General features: G+C 44.5%; 3 protein-coding genes across 3 annotated transcripts; 2 read left to right on the forward strand and 1 right to left on the reverse strand.

Annotated features, from left to right (window-relative positions):
• Positions 1 to 2,725: 2,725 nt before the first annotated feature.
• LOC120644617 (UPF0481 protein At3g47200-like) lies at positions 2,726 to 7,801 on the forward strand. The gene is made up of 2 exons (XM_039921268.1): positions 2,726 to 3,915; positions 6,773 to 7,801. The coding sequence occupies exons 1-2, from the start codon at positions 3,307 to 3,309 to the stop codon at positions 7,526 to 7,528; spliced, it is 1,365 nt and encodes a 454-aa protein (XP_039777202.1). The 5' UTR covers positions 2,726 to 3,306; the 3' UTR covers positions 7,529 to 7,801.
• Positions 7,802 to 11,386: 3,585 nt separating this feature from the next.
• Positions 11,387 to 13,791, forward strand: LOC120644618 (UPF0481 protein At3g47200-like). Its single transcript, XM_039921269.1, has 2 exons — positions 11,387 to 12,222; positions 12,769 to 13,791. The coding sequence occupies exons 1-2, from the start codon at positions 11,611 to 11,613 to the stop codon at positions 13,528 to 13,530; spliced, it is 1,374 nt and encodes a 457-aa protein (XP_039777203.1). The 5' UTR covers positions 11,387 to 11,610; the 3' UTR covers positions 13,531 to 13,791.
• A 116-nt stretch (positions 13,792 to 13,907) lies between these two features.
• LOC120644619 (heparan-alpha-glucosaminide N-acetyltransferase-like) lies at positions 13,908 to 19,774 on the reverse strand. Its single transcript, XM_039921270.1, has 13 exons — positions 19,505 to 19,774; positions 17,271 to 17,408; positions 17,052 to 17,133; positions 16,854 to 16,930; positions 16,584 to 16,699; positions 16,352 to 16,463; positions 16,126 to 16,242; positions 15,815 to 15,906; positions 15,668 to 15,734; positions 15,415 to 15,493; positions 15,027 to 15,118; positions 14,522 to 14,665; positions 13,908 to 14,423 (listed from the first exon to the last, which is right to left on the reverse strand). The coding sequence occupies exons 1-13, from the start codon at positions 19,685 to 19,687 to the stop codon at positions 14,397 to 14,399; spliced, it is 1,326 nt and encodes a 441-aa protein (XP_039777204.1). The 5' UTR covers positions 19,688 to 19,774; the 3' UTR covers positions 13,908 to 14,396.
• Between the last annotated feature and the right edge of the window lie 1,343 nt (positions 19,775 to 21,117).

Genomic DNA, 21,117 nt, shown 5'->3' on the forward strand with positions numbered 1-21,117 from the left:
TCTGCTCCTGGTCGACTGTAGAATCAGCATTGCGTTTATTTACACGACTGTCGTTTAGGAATTCCGTAAATGGAAACTTTCACACCGAAAGAAAAGGGGTGTGCGCCCGCTGCCTCCAGGTCATTGGTGTACTCTTTTTCAACAAGGCACCATGGTTACCGTGTTGCGCACCATGGCATAGGATCCGCGCATCGGCTGTATTTGGACTTATTAGGCTACCCGCACCGTAAACCGATCCAGCCCGCTGCCCTAAGCACTAATCCATTATCCAGCCCAACCCACCAACCATAACTAAACCTGCGAACTAGCTTGCTCCGGCCCGCTCGCACCCCGCAGCCCAGCTCGCTAGGCCCGCCAGCGCGCCCTCGGCCCAGCTCGCGCGAGCACACACGGCCCAGCACCACCCTGCTGTTTCCTTTCCTCTAGCACCGCCGTTGACAGGGCGACCCCACCTTTCGAGTGCCATATGTCCCTTTTCCCCATCGTGCCCCACGCCGACGCCGCCTTTTCCCACCTGCCACACACCCATCCGCTCCCGCGCGCCTGCCCCACCCAAGGTTCACCATTTCGTTTCTACTGTTCCGAAATTTCGTTTTTTGACTAAAATTTGACTTTCATATTTTTGAATTTGAAACCGAAATCACCCACTTTTCGGACCGAAATTCGCTTCCCGGTGAGTAGCGGAAACGGAAAAAAGTACCGAAATTTCGGTCTTTCCGACCGAAACGGTAAACCCTGGCCCCACCCCACCTCGCGAGAAGGGGACGCAACCGCCACCACGCTTTTGCATTGCCCCTCCTTACATAGCGCGCTCCCGCTGTCAGCCTTGACTGCTCGCGTGGTCTCGCGCCCAGCGCCGATCCCTTGGATGCCCCCACGTAGCTCCTCGGCGTCCACATGCCCCCCTCAACCCTAGTCCAGCTGCCTATATGACCCCCAATCGACAACCACAACGCGCCATTAGGGTTTCCCCAAGCAACCGCCGCCACATAGAGGAAGGAAGAGGAGAGGAGAAGAAGCAGAGGAAGAGAAGAAGGAGAGGAGGAGAACAGACCGCCGCCACTAAGGAATGCCAACGTCAAGTCAGCAACCCTGATCGACGGCATCAACGTCCTTGTGCGGCACTGCTCTGCTTTGGTTCGCCAGGCCTCGCCGCTCCACTGCGCTGTTGTTGTTGTCCCTCAAGTCGTACCGGTAGGCCATCGCTTTGCCGCCCTACTTCTTCCCTACTGCCGGTGTTTGCCGATGAGCCCTCTCCAGAAGAGCAATAGGACCTCCGTCCCATCCCTTGTGCAGGAGCCGAATGCGGTCGCCACCATTTCCTCGCTGCATCCTAGCGCCACCGTGAACCGAGTCACCGGAGTTCACGAGCGCTGCGGACTTGCCGCGGACTCGGCCGAAGCTCAAACCCGAAGTCCCGAACCCAACTCGGTGAATCGTGAGTGCGAGGAAGCTGAAAGAGGAGTCCGTGATGAGGACCTAAGCAAAGGAGAAGAAAGGGCGGAAGCTGCTAGACCGTGTTGGACTGTGTTGGGCCGAATCGAGGCTTGTATTCTCCTTAGGCGATGGGTAGCACTTTTGTAGTGCGGGCGATGCATAGTCACGCCGAGTTCAAGCCCTCACCGACTGCCTCCCACCCATTGGAGCTTACCACCAGATCACGTACGTGCCTGTCTACACCTAGAAATAATATTTTGCACCTAGGATGTAGCTAGCTATATAAATCCAAATTGTTGAAACTGACAAGGATATGCTAAACACCTACTAGAATTGCCATCGTTGTTAAAGAGCATTACCGAACACTGGGTTCTTCAGTACAATAATGAATGTGTCCGTCAATATATAGTAATCCAGTTGGGTTTGATAATAGTATTCAACATCTTGAGTTTGCACAAGAAGTCCATGTATAATATAATTACTAGATTGGATTAAAAAACTTTACATTTTTTCTCTTGAAATGCAAGCTTAAATACCATAACTTTGTCAGATTAACAAATATATCTTCGTAGAAAATAGCGATCTACATTTTTAATACCCTTTCAAAATGTCCAAAACATTTACATGTAACAGAGGGCAGTAATTTCTGGTCTTATCACGTTCCACACCCAGCCAACAAAACCTAGTGATATGCAATAGTCCATCCAAATATAGTATGGCCGGGAAGGATCAATACAAAGAAATACGTTAAGAGGCTGTCACATGTTGATGTTGTGTATCATCTTTTGCATGGTACCCCTCTCCAACAGCGATCGATCACCTTCTAAAGATTTCTGAACAAATAGGAGAAAACTTCGTCTTTTGGGGGATTTACGTAACATAGGAAAAAAAATGCAAATCTGGTACCTTTGACCACAAATTCCAAGATTAATTCATGGATTTTGCCCAAATTAACTGTGAAGTTTTTTTTGTGAGGAAAATAATTAACTGTGAAGTTTGACCATAATTATTTGATGCATGATTCACGTGCAACCGGAGCTTCCTTTCTTGATTCCTCCCTCTCAATGCATGATGGAAAACAGTTCAAAGCAATGATCGAGATACCTTCCCTGCCCTCTACTCTATCCCCTTCGCACCAAACTTTCTCCTATCCTACATGCCCACATAATTCTCAACAATGGCCAGCAGCAGGCTGCAGGTAACCTTTTACATATTCCTCGCTTCCTCAGCGTCCAGGCCAGCGAAAACGAAACCCCAACCAAAAAAAAAAAACCGAAACCCCAACCAGCAATGCACCTCCATCCACTTTCACGTGTAGCATATACCTTACATCGCGCTCGCTATATCCGTACTAAACATCAAGATCATTTTTCACAATTAAAGCCTGCAAATGTGGTAATAATATCATTACGCCCTCTTCTGAATTCTCTGAGCATCTTTCAGCTGTTCATTCACCCTTTAACTTGGTCTTTTGCACTTTGCAGGACGACGACGGTCAGAGTAAATTTACTCACTCTGTTTCATAGTCATCGCGACGGTTTCATTAAAAAAAAAAGTCATCGCGACGTGTCACAAAGTGAAGCATTTCAATCATCATTGTCCCTTTGCCATGGCTACGCTGTAATTCCAAATGTAGTAGTCTCGGACAGTTGGACCAAGTTCTTTCAGAGCCCCATGACCGTGATCACTTTTCCGGGCACCTATGCTAGGCACGTGCCCCGTGGCACGCGACGCAAGTAACCCATATATGCCTATCTTTCACATACATAGTGGCATAGCTATAAATAACAAGAAGACTAGAGTTCTAGACTGGATTATTAGTTGCAATCAAACCTCTCTGCTTACTACTACTACCTGTCGGCCGGATCCATGGCGGCGGCAGCCGGTGGCGGGAGCGGCAGAAGGGCGTGGGTGGTGGACGTAGAGAGGACGCTGGACGAGGCCGACGCGTCGGTGGAGGTGTCGCGGTGGCAGCGCCACTGCATCTACCGCGTGCCGGCGTGCATCAAGGACCTCAAGCCCAAGGCGTACCGGCCGCAGGTGGTGTCGCTGGGCCCCTTCCACCACGGCGACCCCGAGCTGCTCCCTATGGAGGAGCACAAGCGCCGGGCGCTGCGGCACCTGCTGCGCCGGGCGAAGAGGTCTCTGGAGGAGTTCGTGGCCGCCGCGGAGGAAGTCGCCGAGCCGCTGGAGAGCGCGTACATGGACCTCGGCGACCGGTGGCGCGGCGAGGAGGGGAGGGAGCGGTTCCTGGAGATGATGATCGTCGACGGCTGCTTCTTGCTCGAGGTGATGAGGGCCGCCGGCCTCGCCGGGAGGAACACCGGCGGCGACTACGCGCCCAACGACCCCATCTTCAGCCACCACGGGGTGCTCTACGTGGTGCCCTACATCCGCCGCGACATGCTCATGCTCGAGAACCAGCTGCCGCTGCTCCTGCTGCAGAAGCTCGTCGCCGTCGAGACTGCCAGGCCTCCGGTAAGTTATTGCTGCCGTTTCTACTCGGCATCTTCTATGCCAGGTGAATGAGCACATAGAGTTATCAGTTATTCGCTAAAAGTGTGATTCTGTATTTAAAAAAAATCCCACAAATAATGCAATTCTAGATGTTGGATCTCAACTAACCTTCCTAATTAAGTGGAAATATTTGATTTGCATATATGTAGCAAACAAATGAGGGCACGAGAGTTTTTTCATGCCACCACTAATCCCACAAAGAATGCAATTCTAGATGTTGCATCTCAATTAACTGCATAATTAAGTGGTCAGATTTGATTTGCACGCAAAAACTAAACGCATGTGGCAAATAAACGATGGCATGAAAGTCTTTTTACGCCACCGCTAATCTGTCTGATAAAACTAGAATTGCACTCTTCATAGGACGGAGGGAATATATATAGTACACTCCTATCAAAGGTTGGTGTCATTTTAATTAGGTTATGAATTAATTTTTTTGATTGTTGCTGGTATCTTCACCGATATATATTCTTTCTGAAAAAATGAAAAATGGTATGTCTATTTTTTCTTGGAAAATAGTCATGAAATCTTATAACTTTGCTTTGTTTCTCATAAATTTTATGCCATTAATAACTTGTGGTCAAACGTTGTCTTGTTGACCATTGCATTGTTTAAAACGACACTCTTGTTAGAAGAATATAGAAAAGTGATAGTTTACATCACATTGTTATTAGCAGTGTTTAGTTTATGTTTCCCTTTATCCAGACAAGATAAAAGCAAAGGCAAAGCTAGACATATCTTCCCTTTACATCACATCACACCTTCTCGAGATGAACTTTATTCTTTTGTTTAGATTGTAAATCTGTAAAATAAATTGTGTAAGTTTCATCCAAAACAGTTACAAGTTCTTCTAGAATATAATGGTCAAATATTACATGCATGTTTGGAATATACAAGGAACTTATAAAGGCACATAGCCATGGTACCTTTCTGGATATATTATGGTTCAGCTATATTTAAAGTACTAATAAATGGAGAAGCATAGCTCAGTTGGTTAAATTTATCCTATTGATGGAACCTATATTTACAGGGTGAGTCCTAGCTAGAATTAGCTCCTGTACTCATATTTCTTTAGAATTGTTTCGTAATAAATTATATTATATATTCTTTTGATAGTAGGTGATCGATGCGCCGGTCGATAGCGAGGTGTGTGTGGTGGCATTATCGATATCAAAATTGCCGGTCCAGACCCTAGAGGATAGGGTGTGCAATGCTATACCACATGCGTAGCCAACCATATCGATCGCTAGCCTTTTTTTCTTATTTTCCTGATTCTCATGGCCTATAGAGTTTCCTTTGGCCCAAGTGATGCACGTGGCCTCCTAATTAAGCCAGCTTGCATTGCTTCACCCACTTCGAGTTTATATTTCTCTTAAAGCATACGCTTTTTGGAATCCTCCTTTTGTTCTTAAGAATTAGAGTAACAAAATAAGAACTAATATTCAATATTTTTTGTAATATTTTTATCATCAAGTCCAAAATATTTTTTCATGAAGCTAGAACATATTTCATGCAACTTGAATATTTTCACATGGAATTTTGTTGTCCACGACCTAGAACATTTTATCACGAACCTCAAACATTGTTCTACTCAACAAAAATGTTCTAGTAGGTTTACTAAAAATTTTGAGAGAATGTCATACAAATGTACTCAACACAATACTGCAATTCGAACTTAATTTAGATGCTTTTTTGGATGAACCAATTAATTTAGATGCTCAAAACACAAACAACTGTTTTTTCAAAAAAAAGATCATTTTTTTTTGAGATTACACCGTACAACTCAAACACTTACAAACACCCGCACACTCACCCCTATGAACCCACAAACACAAATCCTATCCATATGAGAATCTTTGAAGACTGAGCCGGCATATATTCTGGAGATTGACGAAGTCGCCACAGGCGCGTCGCCGTCGACGGGAATGTCGCCCCACTAAAAGCACAATGTCGTTAAATTATAGAATATTCGCTCCCACGCGGAGTTGAGCCCAGAACTTAAGGTGCTACCGAGGCTCTTGTAACCACTAGGCTACATGCTCTTTCGCAAAGATCATATGGTTTTCAAGCAATCGTCAACTCATATGTTCGTGCTATATATGCCCTAATAATAATAGGACGGGAATCATGGAAGGAGTGTGCTCTATTCATAGGGGTGAACATGTATGCACGTACACACATACTCCCTCCATCTCAGGATATAAGGTGCGCACGTAATTTAAGATTCAAACTTTAAAAACTTTGACCTACAATTAATCTTGTATAACAAAAACTGTCTTATAACAATCATATCATTATATTCATATTCAAAAGTAGTTTCATATAACAATAATTTTGTTGCTAAAAATATTATATTATAGCAAATATTAAGAGTCAAATATTATTAAAAAACCGTGTCAAGTTTGACCACACCTTATATCCTGGGATGAAGAGAGTATGTGCATTTCTAATGGTTTTTGGAAAAAGCAAGTTGCTTTTGATTCATTTCTAGGGTGTCAAAATTATTCTAAACATATATATATATATATATATACACACACACACACACACGTAGGGGTGGTAATGGGCCATGGCCCTAGTGGCCTCTTCACAGCCCAATAGAGCCCTTAAAATTTTTAGTTCAAAAATACATATGTTTAGAGCCCGGCCCTTTTAGGGCCCGATCCTTAGATTTTCTAGTTCAAAATGTTGGGCCCTTTACCACCCCTACACACACGCTGAGGTTAGTGTAGATATTAGTATATATATTACTCTACCTTAGTGTTCGCAGGAACTGAAGTAACACTAACCCAAAAAAAACAATAATACTTCCATGCAGAACGACGACGTGATCAACAAGATGGTGCTAAGGTTCATGTCCCCGGCGTCGCGTCTGCCGCCGGTTGGCAGCAATCTTGGTCTCCACCCGCTGGATGTTCGCCGCCGGAGCATGCTCTACGGTCCCTACCAGGACTCGCCGCGGTCGCGGGACATCGTGCCGGAGACAGACATCATCCGGTCGGCGCTGGAGCTGTACGAGGCCGGGATCCGGTTCAAGAAGAGCAACACGGACAGCTTCCACAACATCCGGTTCCGGCACGGCGTGCTCACCATGCCGGCGGTGTCGGTGGACGACTCCACCGAGTACATGTTCCTGAACATGATGGCGTTCGAGCGGCTGCACGTCGGCGCCGGCAACGACGTCACGGCGTACGTCTTCTTCATGGACAACATCATCGACTCGGCCAAGGACGTGGCGCTGCTGAGCACCAGCGGCATCATCCAGAACGCCGTCGGCAGCGACAAGGCGGTGGCGCAGCTGTTCAACAGCATCTCCAAGGACGTCGTGCTCGAGCCGGACAGCGCGCTCGACGCCGTGCACCGGGAGGTGAACGCCTACTGCCGGAAGCCCTGGAACCTGTGGCGCGCCAACCTGATCCACACCTACTTCCGGAGCCCCTGGGCGTTCATGTCCCTCGCCGCCGCCGTGTTCCTCCTCGTCATGACCGTCATGCAGACCGTCTACACCGTGCTTCCGTACTACCAGAAGGACCAAGCCAACAACAGCTCTACCGTAGCACCGGCTCCAATGTGATCTTGCAGCTCATCAGCTTCTGCGTTGATATACAAGCGTGCCGGCACCATGTACATCATATCGGAGACCTGTTTGACATTGTTTTTTCAGTTTTGCTTTGATTGTTAAGTTGCTCTGTGTTGAATAATGTTTTGGATTTGTTCGATTCTTTTTTTGGGGTTTGGTTTGAGTTGGTCAATGAAGATTTCAAGTTTGGGAAAATAATGGTGTTGCTATTGTACATAACAGAGCCTGTTTTTGATTGAACAAAAATACACTCCTACATAGCACTGGCCAAAACTTATTAGTATGCCTACGGGCCGGTTCGTCAAAACTTTCATTGATTCTTTTTCTTTCAGTTGTATCCATGCCTAATTATTTCCACATTGTAAATTGAAATATAGATTGTTTCAAAAATTCATTACTCCTCAAAGGATAACACCTACCGGAGTTGAAGGGAGTATTCTATCTTAGTCCGTACCAATTGGATGGTGATCAGGAGCAGTGGCGGAACTGAGGGGGCCTGGCAAGGGCCATGCCCCCACCCCACCAAACCGAACAGAAAAAAGAACCAATACATATTATATAATTCGGGGATGAAAATAGATCAATTTTTTGTGGAAAATTAATGCAAAACTAAAAGAAAAGACTAGTCTTTTTTGTAGAATAACCTATTTTGTCTCCAATGTTTGGAGACGAAAGCGGAAGACATATTGGTTCACAAATCGATTTTTAGGGGCGGGTGAGGCCCCGGCTTGCCCCTACAAATCATTTTCCAAATTAATCTGAAAAGTCCTTTAATTCATAACAAATAGTAAAATACATAAAAAATTATGAAATTTTGAACATAAGCATGTGATATGTACAACATAAGAAAAATATCATAATCACATTTTTGCTTGTCTAATATCCAGAAGTGTTGAAACCATAACGCGTAGCTAAGTCACACTACTATCTCATAGAAGTCAAGGCTAACTTTGTGTTTTCCACACTCTTTAACACCAAAACATGTTGAATTGTATTTTTCATATTTTTCACTAGTTCTACAGGTTATTATATGCTTATGGTAAAAACTTCAGTTTTTTAAGTGTTTTGCAGCTCTATTTGAAATAAATGAATTTTCAAATTAATTTGGAAAGTCCGGATACTTCGGGCTAAATGTTCAGAAGTCCGGTCATTTACCCGGATACTCCGGTTCCATGTCCGGATACTCCGGGCTAAATGTTCGGATGTCCGGTCATTTACTTGGATACTCCGGGTCCGTGTCCGGATACTCCGGGCTAAATGTTCAGACGTCCGGTCATTTACCGGATACTCCAAGATAATTCCTTTAATTCAAAAGAAATAGTAAAGCATATCAAAAATTGTGAAACTTTTACCATAGGTATATTATGATATGTATAACATAAAAAATATCAAAATCATATTTTAGTGTATATAATGAATAGAATTGTTGAAACAAGAATGAGTCTTAGGGAGCTCCTCTCCCAAGCAAACAATGGAGGGTCAGGAGGAGGAAGAAGGCCAGATTTTTATATACATTTTTAGGGGCGTGTGGAGGGGGGGTGAGCCGACCCTGAAAATGCAATTTTTAGGGACGGCTCAGTTGCTACAGTACCATGCTCTATTTGTAGGAACGGTTGACTTTTTGATCCGTCTCTAAAAAAATTCGAGGCATTAATTGTTACAAATCGTTTTTGTAGTAGTGTAAGCTTCGTCAGGATCACTTCTTCTGCCTTCCATGGCACTTCCATCATCGCTTCTCATTTCCGTCTCCACAGATCAGATCAATAAAGTTGCTTTCAAGGAAAATTAAGCTATATCATTTGAAAAGTTCAGTTTATTATTCAAAAGATATTGGTAGTCACGCTACATATAATTATATAAACATATAAACGTGTTGAGTGCACTCAACCAAGATGACAACGCTTTCGTGGATGAAGCAGGATAATAAATAGATCAAAATGGTATTTCAAAGCTATTTGTTATAACAAATCTAATGGTATCACTGTTGTATGCTACCAATTATATTGTTTGGTATATGTTAGTTGTCATAAATGATGGAAATCTAGATAAACTAAAATTATATGTCATGTACCTAGGGGTGGTAAAGGGGCCGGACCCTAAAAGGGCTGGGCTCTAATCTTATACAATTTTCAACTAAAAAATTTAAGGGCCTTGTTGGGCTGTGAAGAGACCACTAGGGCCATGACCCATTACCACCCCTACATGTACCTCCAATCATAGTTAGCCGGTATGATGAATCATGAACTAATTTGGATTTGCTTCATTGCAAAAGCAATTGAAATTATGTGAATCGAAACCTTCCTGAAAACACAAAATTTGTAACTGTCGGAAATTTTGACCAAAATTTCTCAACTTTGGCCAAAAAGGCAGACCAGATCCTGCTTGACTCGTTTGAATTTTGTACGGGGACCAAAACCAGGTTTTGCTTAGGAACTTTTTCTGTGGACAGAAGACCTATCTCATGTGATTTTACTTGCAACTGGAGCTTCCTTTCTTGATTCCTCCCTCTCATGCATGTTGGAAAACTGTAGAGAGCGATGAGCAAGATACCTCCCCTGGCCCGTAGTCTAACCCCCTTACCACCGAACTTTCTCCTACGTGCATGCAGCGCACTCCCAATGCAACAAACAGCCAGCAGGGCAGGGGGGCAGCCTTTTACATATTCCTCGCTTCCTCAGTGTTGTTCCAGCCAGCTAACCACTCAAATTAATTATACATTACAGTACGTAACACTGGCAACTTGATTAATTATTCCTGATCTCTTAATAACATAAAACCTCTTTGATCATCTCTCAGCTGTAAAAGCGAGCTGCTCTGCTCGCAGTGACTATGCATGTTATACTTCCCTGACATTGACTACATTCAGTCTTTTACTCGATCATTAGGTCAGTCTCAGTGGGAGTGTCATCGACACAATTATCTAGACTAAAATCTTAAGAACTATGCTAGTGGAGTGTCATGGTGATGACACTCACTAGTAGAAAACAAGCCAAAGGTCCACTCTAAAAGTACCGGTATGAAAATGAACCGGTACCTATGCTAGCATAGGTACCGGTTCATCTTCATACCGGTACTTTTGGGGTTGATGGAATCTATGGATGAGCCTTAGGTACCGGTTGGTGTTACCAACCGGTACCTAAGGTTCACCATAGGTACCGGATGGTAACTTTTACATTAGTATCGGATGGTACCATCAACCGGTATCTATGGATGAGCCATAGGTACCGGTTGGTAACACCAACCGGTACTTTAAGAGCCTTAGGTACCGGTTGGTGTTACCAACCGGTACCTAAGGCTCATCCAAGAGTTACTTCAAAAGAAAAATATCTCTCTTCCCATCACAAGTGATGTGTAGGTGAGATGGTAAGAAAGGTACACGTGACGCAAGAAGTCACAAGTTCGAATCTCAGCCACCACCACATGCATATTTTTGACAAAAATGAATGCCATTGGTACCGGTTGTGTTACCCGGTTCTAAAGCCAAGACCCTTTGGTCTCGGTTGCGGGGTACCGGTTGGAAAAACCGGTACCTAAGGCCCTATTCAACCGGTGCCTAAGGGCCTTTTTCCAGTAGTCTTCTCTCACATTTTATGACACTCCTCTCTTTTCTCTTCTCATACTATTAGTATATGTTAACAAATTTAATGTCCATGACACTCTTATGACACTTTCACTAAGATTGACCTTATAATAACCAGTGTTAACCTATATTTACTTAGGCTCTGTTTAACATAGATCGCTTTACACTGCAACTTAAAAAACCTCGGTTAACCCAGACACCCGATCGAATTCCAAATGGAGCCTTAGATTAAGTTCAGAGCTCAGTGAGTTGCCATGGATTCACATGACAGGTCGTGCACATAGCACGCAAGCGGTGGCATGCAACGCAAGCTACCCTATATGCCTATGTGGCTATTTCGACACATCTCTATATAAATTTAGAGGTTTCTTCTATAGTCTAGATTAGTGTCTAAGCTAACTTCCCTTCATGGAAGTCTAGATGAGTAGCAAAGTACCTAGCTACGACAGCAGCTGAATCCCAAGTTATTAACATAGACAAATTCCTTGCCGGATCCATGGCTGCGGCCGGCGGCGACGGCGGCAGGCGGGTATGGGTGGTGGACGTGGAGAAGAAGCTCGGCGAGGCCGACGCGTCGGTGGAGGTGTCGCGGTGGCAGCGGCACTGCATCTACCGCGTGCCGGCGTGCATCAAGGACCTCAAGCCCAAGGCGTACCGGCCGCAGGTGGTGTCGCTGGGCCCCTTCCACCACGGCGACCCCGAGCTGCTGGCCATGGAGGAGCACAAGCGCCGGGCGCTGCGGCACCTGCTGCGCCGGGCCAGGCGGCCGCTGGAGGAGTTCGTGGCCGCCGTCGAGGAGGTCGCCGAGCAGCTGGCGAGCGCGTACCTGGACCTCGGCGCCGAGTGGCGGCGCGACGGCGACGGGAGAGAACGGTTCCTGGAGATGATGATCGTGGACGGGTGCTTCCTGCTGGAGGTGATGAGGGCCACCAACCTCGACGGGATCGGGAAAAACGCCGGCGACTACGCGCCCAACGACCCCATCTTCAGCCACCATGGCGTGCTCTACATGGTGCCCTACATCCGCCGCGACATGCTCATGCTCGAGAACCAGCTGCCGCTGCTCCTGCTGGAGAGGCTTGTCGCCGTCGAGACCGCCAAGCCTCCAGTAAATTACTGACTTTTCTATCTACTCAACATTCTCGACACTGAATGATAGCAAACATTTTTTTGAGTAGAGAACGAAGCATGCAGTTGAAATACGTAAATCGGTTTGTGTTCGATTTTTTAGTAGTGCTCTCTTTATGCTTCGCTTTATCAATGCATCGAAGCCAAATAAAGCAAAAGCAAAGGTAGATGTGCAGCATCTTCGATCTTGACTTCTCTTCTTTTCACATCGTATCACACTTAGCTTGCTTTTAGAGAGATCGATCACTTGATTCTTTTCTGAACCGGCCGGAGAGAGAAATATTCTATGAACCTTACAACAGTTTCACACAGAAGACTTCAATTTCTTCAGGAATTGGGAAAACTTAACATGTTTCAGAAGAGTAACTTATTGAGGCACTTCTGCATTGGTTCTTTTCGTTGCCAATACTTGTTCAGCACTTCAGCTTCCTCACGTGAAAAAGCTTTCATGTGCTGCTTTATGGTCGTTCAGTTGCAACTGAACTAGCTAGAATTAACCACAGAAATCTTTTGCATGTGCCCGAAGAATGGCGACGCCATCAACAGAATGGTGCTGAGGTTCCTGTCCCCGTCGCCGCCGCGGCTGCCGCCTTCCGGTGGCAGCAGCCTGGGTCTGCACGCGCTGGACGTGCACCGCCGGAACATGCTCTACGGTCACTACCAGCCGCCCCACTGGAGCTCGCGCGACGTGCCGGAGGCGGACATCATCCGGTCGGCGGTGGAGCTCTACGAGGCCGGGATCCGGTTCAAGAAGAGCCACTCGGAGAGCCTCCACGACATCCGCTTCCGGCACGGCGTGCTGAGCATGCCGGCGGTGACCGTCGACGACTCCACCGAGTACATGTTCCTCAACATGATGGCCTTCGAGCGGCTGCACGTCGGCGCCGGCAACGACGTCACGGCGTACGTCTTCTTCATGGACAACATCATCGACTCGGCCAAGGACGTGGCGCTGCTGAGCTCCAGGGGCATCATCCAGAACGCCGTCGGCAGCGACAAGGCGGTGGCCAAGCTGTTCAACAGCATCTCCAAGGACGTCGTGCTCGAGCCGGACAGCGCGCTCGACGCCGTGCACCGGGAGGTGAACGCCTACTGCCGGAAGCCCTGGAACATGTGGCGCGCCAACCTCATCCACACCTACTTCCGGAGCCCCTGGGCGTTCCTCTCCCTCGCTGCCGCCATCTTCCTCCTCGTCATGACCGTCATGCAGACCGTCTACACTGTGCTGCAGTTCTACCAGCAGAACAACGGCAGTGACGTCTCGTCTGTGGCGCCGGCTCCGATGTGATTCTTTTGGATTCATCTGATTGTTTGCTGGCACCATATACATCGATGATCTGTTTGGGTTTGGTTTTGCTTTTGCTTTGATTTTCATGAGGTATATGGTGTGTTGAATGTTGCAGAATTTATTTGTTGAGTTTTTAATTTGTTGGCTCTTTTGTGTGCCCTGCTGAGTTGTTTGAATGAAGGATTGGGATTATGGAAACAATATTGGGGAATGCAGGCTGCAGAATAAAGCAGCTAATACAGTGAACATGATTGCATTTCATATTGCCAATTAACATTTCCACCATTATGTGTTTGTGTTTTACCGGCAAGACTACCTAGGGATATACCCTAAGGTAGTAGATTGTAGGCAGGGAGTCGCCGAGATCAGGAACGCGATGATGCAAACAACATAAGGTTTATATAGGTTCAGGCCGCAAGTTGCTTAACACTCTACGTCCTGCTTGGTGGTTTGTATTGCTTGAGGGTTGTAGATTGTTTGGAGGGGTCCATGTCCGCCCTTATATAGCCTGGGGGAATAGAGTTACATGAAAACCGCGGTATTAGCCTAAGAGTTCTTCCCGAGTACTACTAGTCATACTCGTATACAAGTACTTTACATAACGTCAGGGCATAGGACATGCTCCATCCCTTATTCCGTATAGATCCGTACCACGTCATGTATCCTGTGATCCCAGGTCTGACGGTATGGGCCTATTCTAATCTTAGCATGGGGCTCTCAAATCTAAGACATGCTCCTGCTACAGGCATGTTGTGCAGCATCTGCATCTGGCTAGCGCTGACTGCTGTTCGAAATTAAAATTGTTACTGTATGACGTGTTATTGTTATCCCAAAATCATAAAAGTCGTCGAGAAGGAATGCATTCATCAGCCTCCTATTCCGATAAATTTCAACTGTCAAAAACAAATGGCACCAATATTTCATAAGTTAAAACATTATTAGTACTTCATAATTTGGAATATGGAAGGGAAACAAACAGGACATGTCTTACGAGGTTGTTCTGTGGTTCCCTCCAATAGAAGCCATGTACCAGGATTGGGGCAATGTTGCATGCCACTAGAACAAAAATCATGAGGGCATGCTTTCCCACCCACTCCATAAGAAAAAGCAGCTTCTTGTAACTATAAACATCCACCTGAAAATATATATTATGTCGATGGCATCACAAATCCATGTAGCACACATTTTCATCATAAACTGACACGAACTAAAGTTTTTTTTCTATTATGTTAATGGAATGAGGACAATCTATTCGAAATCTTTCAGGTTCGTCATACATACATGAACATAAGGGGGAAACGGTATGTTGAAAAGTTGTTGATATACCATGTCTTCATGCTGGTTTGGTTTAATTATTTGCAATCATTTGCTCTCATTCAGGTATCTACTACAATACTTGCAATCATTTGCTCGCATTCAGGTATCTACTACAATACTTCATCAAATGGACGTCAGAGGTCATGTGCTTATTTAATCAAAAGAAAATTTTCACCAACCAGCAAATAGATTCCTGCGAAGAAGAGACCTGCGGTGCCCGTGGTGACGCAGGTGTAGCTCAGACTATACAACGACTTGTTCAAGCGCAAGCCTGCATGTTAATGCAAATGTAGTTGATAGTCATACTACAAAATAGAAGTGCTATTAATCTACATCTAGGACATAATAACTACACCACATTGAAATACTGAACGAAATTTTAGTGATTGCTCTGAGTAAAATTATTCGGGTTCAGTAGTTTAATTTGCAGAACCTTTTCAGTAGTACATGCTAGGTGTAGAATATATCACTGTTGTACCCGAGGTAGGGTGTATGCGGATGGCACTAACATACAGCACAATTGTTGTTATCACTACAAAATGTTTAGTTAACATATCAATTCATTACCAAACAAGTCAAGCAAGAAGCCAAGAATCAGCAAGCTTAGAGATGTAATCGAACACTGCACTAATCTCTCGCCATGCTCCTGTAATAACAAAATTTCGAGAGGAAATCAGGAACTGTAAGATAAGTTACATATACATAAAACTGACAACACAATTACAAACTTATCGAGGAACATCACCAAGTCCAATTGAAACAACAAAATATGCAGAAAATCAACTCAAGAAGAAAAAAAAAGTAGCCTCTGGGTTGGCACCTTGAAGTGCACAATGACATGCCCAATTTGGAGGCCGATCAAGCAGGTCACAGTTGCCATCAGCGAACTACACATCATAAAGAAAGACATAGAGTTTAGAACTAAAGCAAGTTATTAGAAATTAAGCTAGTGTAAGCCACTAATTACCTGAGGAGGCCTTCGGGATCAAAGGGAGCTTCACACCATGTGGGAGAGTTTGAGGGAAGCGGCCCATTTCGTGGGGAGTTGATGCTGCATTGCTATTGTGTTATGCCCAAAAAAATAGTCACATAAGAATATTAGCTCATCAATAGTAGCGGTAATAGCCTCCAAGAATAACTATAACGCTAATATTTGAATCTGCAGTTTTGAAATACCAGGTTGAAATTGCAGGATCAAATTAAGCTATGTACTGAAATATGCATAAAAGTCATCTTCTAGGCCGCATTTCATCAACTGCATTTTTTTTTTTTGCATACCGCTGTCCTGAGGTAAACGGGGCGTGTGTAGAGATGTTGGATTCCAAGGACATGTCGATCAATCATGCCCACGGCATTGCATCCTGGTCCGGTATCGCCCCTGACTCCACATTTCACCTAGATGCAGCAAAAGCTCACAAACAGATTAAGTAACATCTTCAAACAAACCCAAATTTTCCATAAATAAAAGGATGCAAAATATTTCTTATATTTATTAATTCATTACCATAAAGTGCTTCAAAGTGGTGTCTTGAGATGTGACTGCAAATTCCCAGTCTGGCACATACATGCCATACAAAAGCGCTGTGTAGGTGACCATGAGAACCAAACCCACAAACCTGTGCAAAATAAGGAAAAGAATACACGGTGACCCAATGCAAAAGTAGTAACCTCATCATCTAGCCGACTAACTGATACTTTACTATTTGAATTGTCTGTTAAAGTTGTAGCATGCTTACAGCTGATGCCGATATCTTCTTATCAACTTAGAGCCACCGGCTCCAATGTCATCACTTGCACCACCTCGTAGCCATATTTCGCAAAGTGCTACCGTTAAGTATGCTATTGCAATTCTCTACAGCAAGTGGATAATTTTAATCAGTAAATTTGGTCATTTGCTGGACGATGCAGCTTTCCTTCATAATATGACCATTAGGATAATAAAAAAGATTGTATGCAAGGCATTTTCGTAGAATGTGGAGAGCGAATAGATAGAGCTGTCATGATACCTGAAGTATGCCCATTAACCGTATCTTGTGAATATCAACTCCATAAGTAAGATCGTGGATGCTGTGAAAGAAGCCACCTTCAAGAGAAAACATCAAGCCATTGTTACTTTCAGTGTTTCCTCTGCGTTGAAGATGTACATATTGAGCATCATCCGAATCAATAATCTAAGTAGTGATACCAACAACCCAGTATCATACCTTGCAGTACTAGGCCTAGAAGGAAGAGCTTTGAAGTCCGGATCGCAGCCTTCTTGGTTGCCAGCGCTCTGTCCGGCACTCTCTGCAAAATTGATTTGGCTATATCTTTTATAATCTTTTCAACATACTAGAAAAACATACAGATCTTATATATATGGTAATTAATTATTTTCTGTTAAGTACTACTATAATGTTTGCATTGGATTTTTGTTGAACTACCTTGTATGCAAAGGCCAAGGAGACTCCAACAATGAAGAGGAAGAAGGGGAACACAAAATCTGCAAGCGTCACGCCGTCCCACGGTGAGTGGCTGATGGCAGGGAGAAGGCCACCAACATCATCCACAACGATCATAAGCTGTCATTTTTGCACGGCGACCATACATTAAGCGGGTTTTATTCAGCAATGAAATATATAAATTAAGGCCGGTTCAAAGAACAAGTAACTATATATATATTATGTCTGAATCTTCTCTCAAGCTACTAGGAAAATAAACTTTTAATTTGAAACACCAAATATTGCAATACATATATACGGATAAACTAATTCCTACATAATTCTTATAAGTCGCTATAAGCCTATTGTTATATGCACACCAATATGTTGAACCAAACCCTTTCATTATGCCAATTTATTAAATAACCCTCTAAATTTGCATATAGATTATCCAATTATATCATTATTAAAAGTTAAAGTAACCCCTAAATCTCAATTTGAATTATGTAATTATAACCAAATATTAAATGCACCAATATAAAATTCTAAATTACTATTTCTATCATTATATTATTATTTATATAAAAATAATACCGTCGATATGTGTCACCATGTATTCATGTATGATAGAACAGATAAGAATATCAATTTACAAAAAAAATCTATCATTGTTAACATATTATTTATATAAAAATTATTACCCACGGTATGTATCACCATGAATTCATGTATGATAGAATAGATAAGCATATCAATTTACAAAAAAAAATCTATCATTGTTAACATATTATTTATATAAAAATTACTACCCATGGTATGTATCACCATGTATTCATGTATGGTGGAATAGATCAGAATATCAATTCACTAACAAATGATAATTAAATATATATCAAATACACATGGAGCTGTGATGCAAAATAAAATTTATGCAACTAGATAATGATAAATATGTATTTAATAGTATGTGTTAGAATTTAATAAATGAAAGAGGACGTGAGATAGATAATTATAATTATTAGCTATAAATTTTATTTTTATATTAATTCTAATTAGCCTTTGTGCGAGCACGGGTTGATAGGCTAGTATGTCCTATGCTTGATAAAGTTTGAAAGAACTTTATTTGAACAAAATGATTTGAATAATGTTTTTTTAAATAAAAAGAGGGATGACGTGGAGACGCAAAGTTCCGTTGTCTCTATCAGTGGGGACCAGGGCCGTCGATCCATCTTGTTCTTTTGTTTACGTGTGTGGATGCCTTCGCTTAGGGGCCGTTTAGTTTCCAAAAATTTTTGGGGTAAAAATTTTTGGGACCGTTTGACCACTCATTAGAAGTATTTAATATAGATTATTATAAAACTAATTATATGGATGGATGGGAAATCGCAAGGCGAATCTATTAAGACAATTAATCTGTCATTAGAGATTTGTTACTGTAGCACAATATTGTCTAATCATTGTATAATTAAGTTCATTAGATTCGTCTCGCGATTTCACCCAGGGTTATGGAATGGGTTTTATCAGTTATTCACATTTAATACTCTAAATTAGTGGTCAAATGTTGTAAGTTACTGTAGCGCATGTGAAAAATTTTGGGAACTAAGCGGGCTACTTTGTTTACTCACAACAGGGACGGAGCAGTGTCCTGAGGTCTTTGAGGAGTCGCCCAACGCAACAAAAGACCAAAACACCGGACGACGACGACACTGAAGACAACGACACGGCCCAAAAAGACACAATTCTCTCCGATCCTCACCGCCTCCGTTTCTAAGTCCATTGTTTCTCTCTAGCTAAGTTCATTCACACATGCTCGATCAACAAGGACAAAAAAAAATCCGGAAGCTCGCTATGGGCCGATCCGGCCGTCCGTTTTCTGATGATGCACACGGAGCCACCGTTGCCTCTTGCAGACTTGCAGTAAGCAAGGTGCCAATAAGCCAACTAAATATGTGCAAGCTTTTCTTCTGTGTGTGATGGAGAAGCCGTGGCACCCGGCGGTCACCCACCGCGGCAGGTTCCTTATCGCTAGCGGCTTCAATTCGCTCCCTCTCGGCACTGCTACCACCAGCATATTATTCCTCTTCATTTCTGGTACTCTCCTCTTCGACGACCCAAGTTATTAACACCCTATCCATGGCGACAATCCATCCATGGCGGCATGCGCGTGCTCGCATGCATTTCTATGAACATGGACGAATAGGGAACGTGGCTGGAGGGGAGGCTGAGCTCTTACTGACCACGACGGTGATGCCCCTGAAGACGTCGAGCGAGGCCAGGCGCTGACCCCTTGGCCTCGCCATCGCCGGTGCGGTCGCCGTGCCGCCAGCCTCGATGTCGCCGTGGCCCTCGCCGCCCTCATTTGGGCCCGACGCCGATCCGCCGTCGTCGGTGCCAGCGGGGAAGTCGGCACTCTTCGCCATGGACGCCTGATAGATCTGGCGCTCTCTCTCGATTGCGGCAGGTTATTTCCGTGGCGAGCAGCAGGTACTCAATGCAACCCTGTGGCCCTGTGCCGCGTATTTATACGGTGCCGGCCGGCATGCAGCGCCGCGGCCCTGGCTCACCTGCAGCCTGCAGGGAAATGGAACGCGGCTTTGCTGTCGCCGTCGACGAATCCGTGACGCTCACGGCCATCACCACACTGAGCAAGGGCAGCTGAGTCGACCGGCCTTGGCGGGGCCACACTTGCTAAATGTGCTGAAGGATTTATAAATGGCTTTGCAAGTACGGTACTATCTTCTCATAATGAAAAACGTGCTCGAGCCCGATCGTGAAAAAGAAGTATGGCGCGTACTATTTGAGATTAGTAGTGTAGCACACACAAAAAAGAAGCAGAAAATCACACTACAATTATAGTGCCTCACTTCAAATAGAAGCATATAACAAATCAATGAAAGAATAAAGCACTATATATAAAACATATGCGAAGTAGCTATAGAGTCCATCTCAAATATAAAAAAAAACAGAGGAAACATAATTAGACAACTAATTTGGATCACAGGAAACAAAATGCAAGAATAAAGCACTAAATGCACTACGGAAAACTGGTAATTCGCCGTGTGCCTAAGAGTTCGCCGTGCGCAAATCATCGGGCACACGGCGAAGAGAGTCTTTGCCGTGGGCCAAATACAGAACACATGGCCAAAAGAAAGCACACGGCGAAAGAGGCTTCGCCGTGTGCCCTAAGCTCAGCACACGGCAAACCGATTTCTTTGCCGTGTGCCCCAGACCGGCACACGGCAAAGATAGCGCCAAGTGGCCCGACGTTCACGGCCGGTCAACGCCGTTATATTTTGCCGTGTGCCCCCGTTAGGCACACGGCGAATCAACTCGTTGCCGTGTGCCATATCGAGTTACACGGCAAACATAGCGCCACGGCGAAGTCCTCCGTCACACCGTTAGGTCGTCATCACAACGTCTTTGTCTTTTTTTTGCCGTGTACTCTTGGATACACACGGCGAATGTGTTTGCCGTATGCCCGATAAATGGCACACGGTAAACTAGTCCTTCGCCGTGGCTAGCGCTGCCGTCGGGGGTTCGCCGTCAGCCACTGACGGCGAAGACTTCTCCGTGTGCCTAGTAGGGTTCGCCGTGTTCTTGGGGCACACGGCGAATTAGCGAATTCCGATAGTGATGTTTATGGATCCATAATACTTAGTTTGTCTATGAAGGTTCATGGACAATGGTATGTATGGTCATGGATGTTCTCGTGTTGGACCAAAAGAGCTGTTGAAAGGCACTACTACAGAATCCATCACTGCGAATGCCCCATCACCACCAGTTTGAATCGAACCAGCGGTGATAGTCTAAGACCGCCCGTTCGCTTTAGAACTGGCAGTGATAGTGTACA

The sequence above is a fragment of the Panicum virgatum genome, chromosome 8K (assembly GCF_016808335.1).
Source record: "Panicum virgatum strain AP13 chromosome 8K, P.virgatum_v5, whole genome shotgun sequence".
Lineage (NCBI taxonomy): Eukaryota > Viridiplantae > Streptophyta > Magnoliopsida > Poales > Poaceae > Panicum > Panicum virgatum.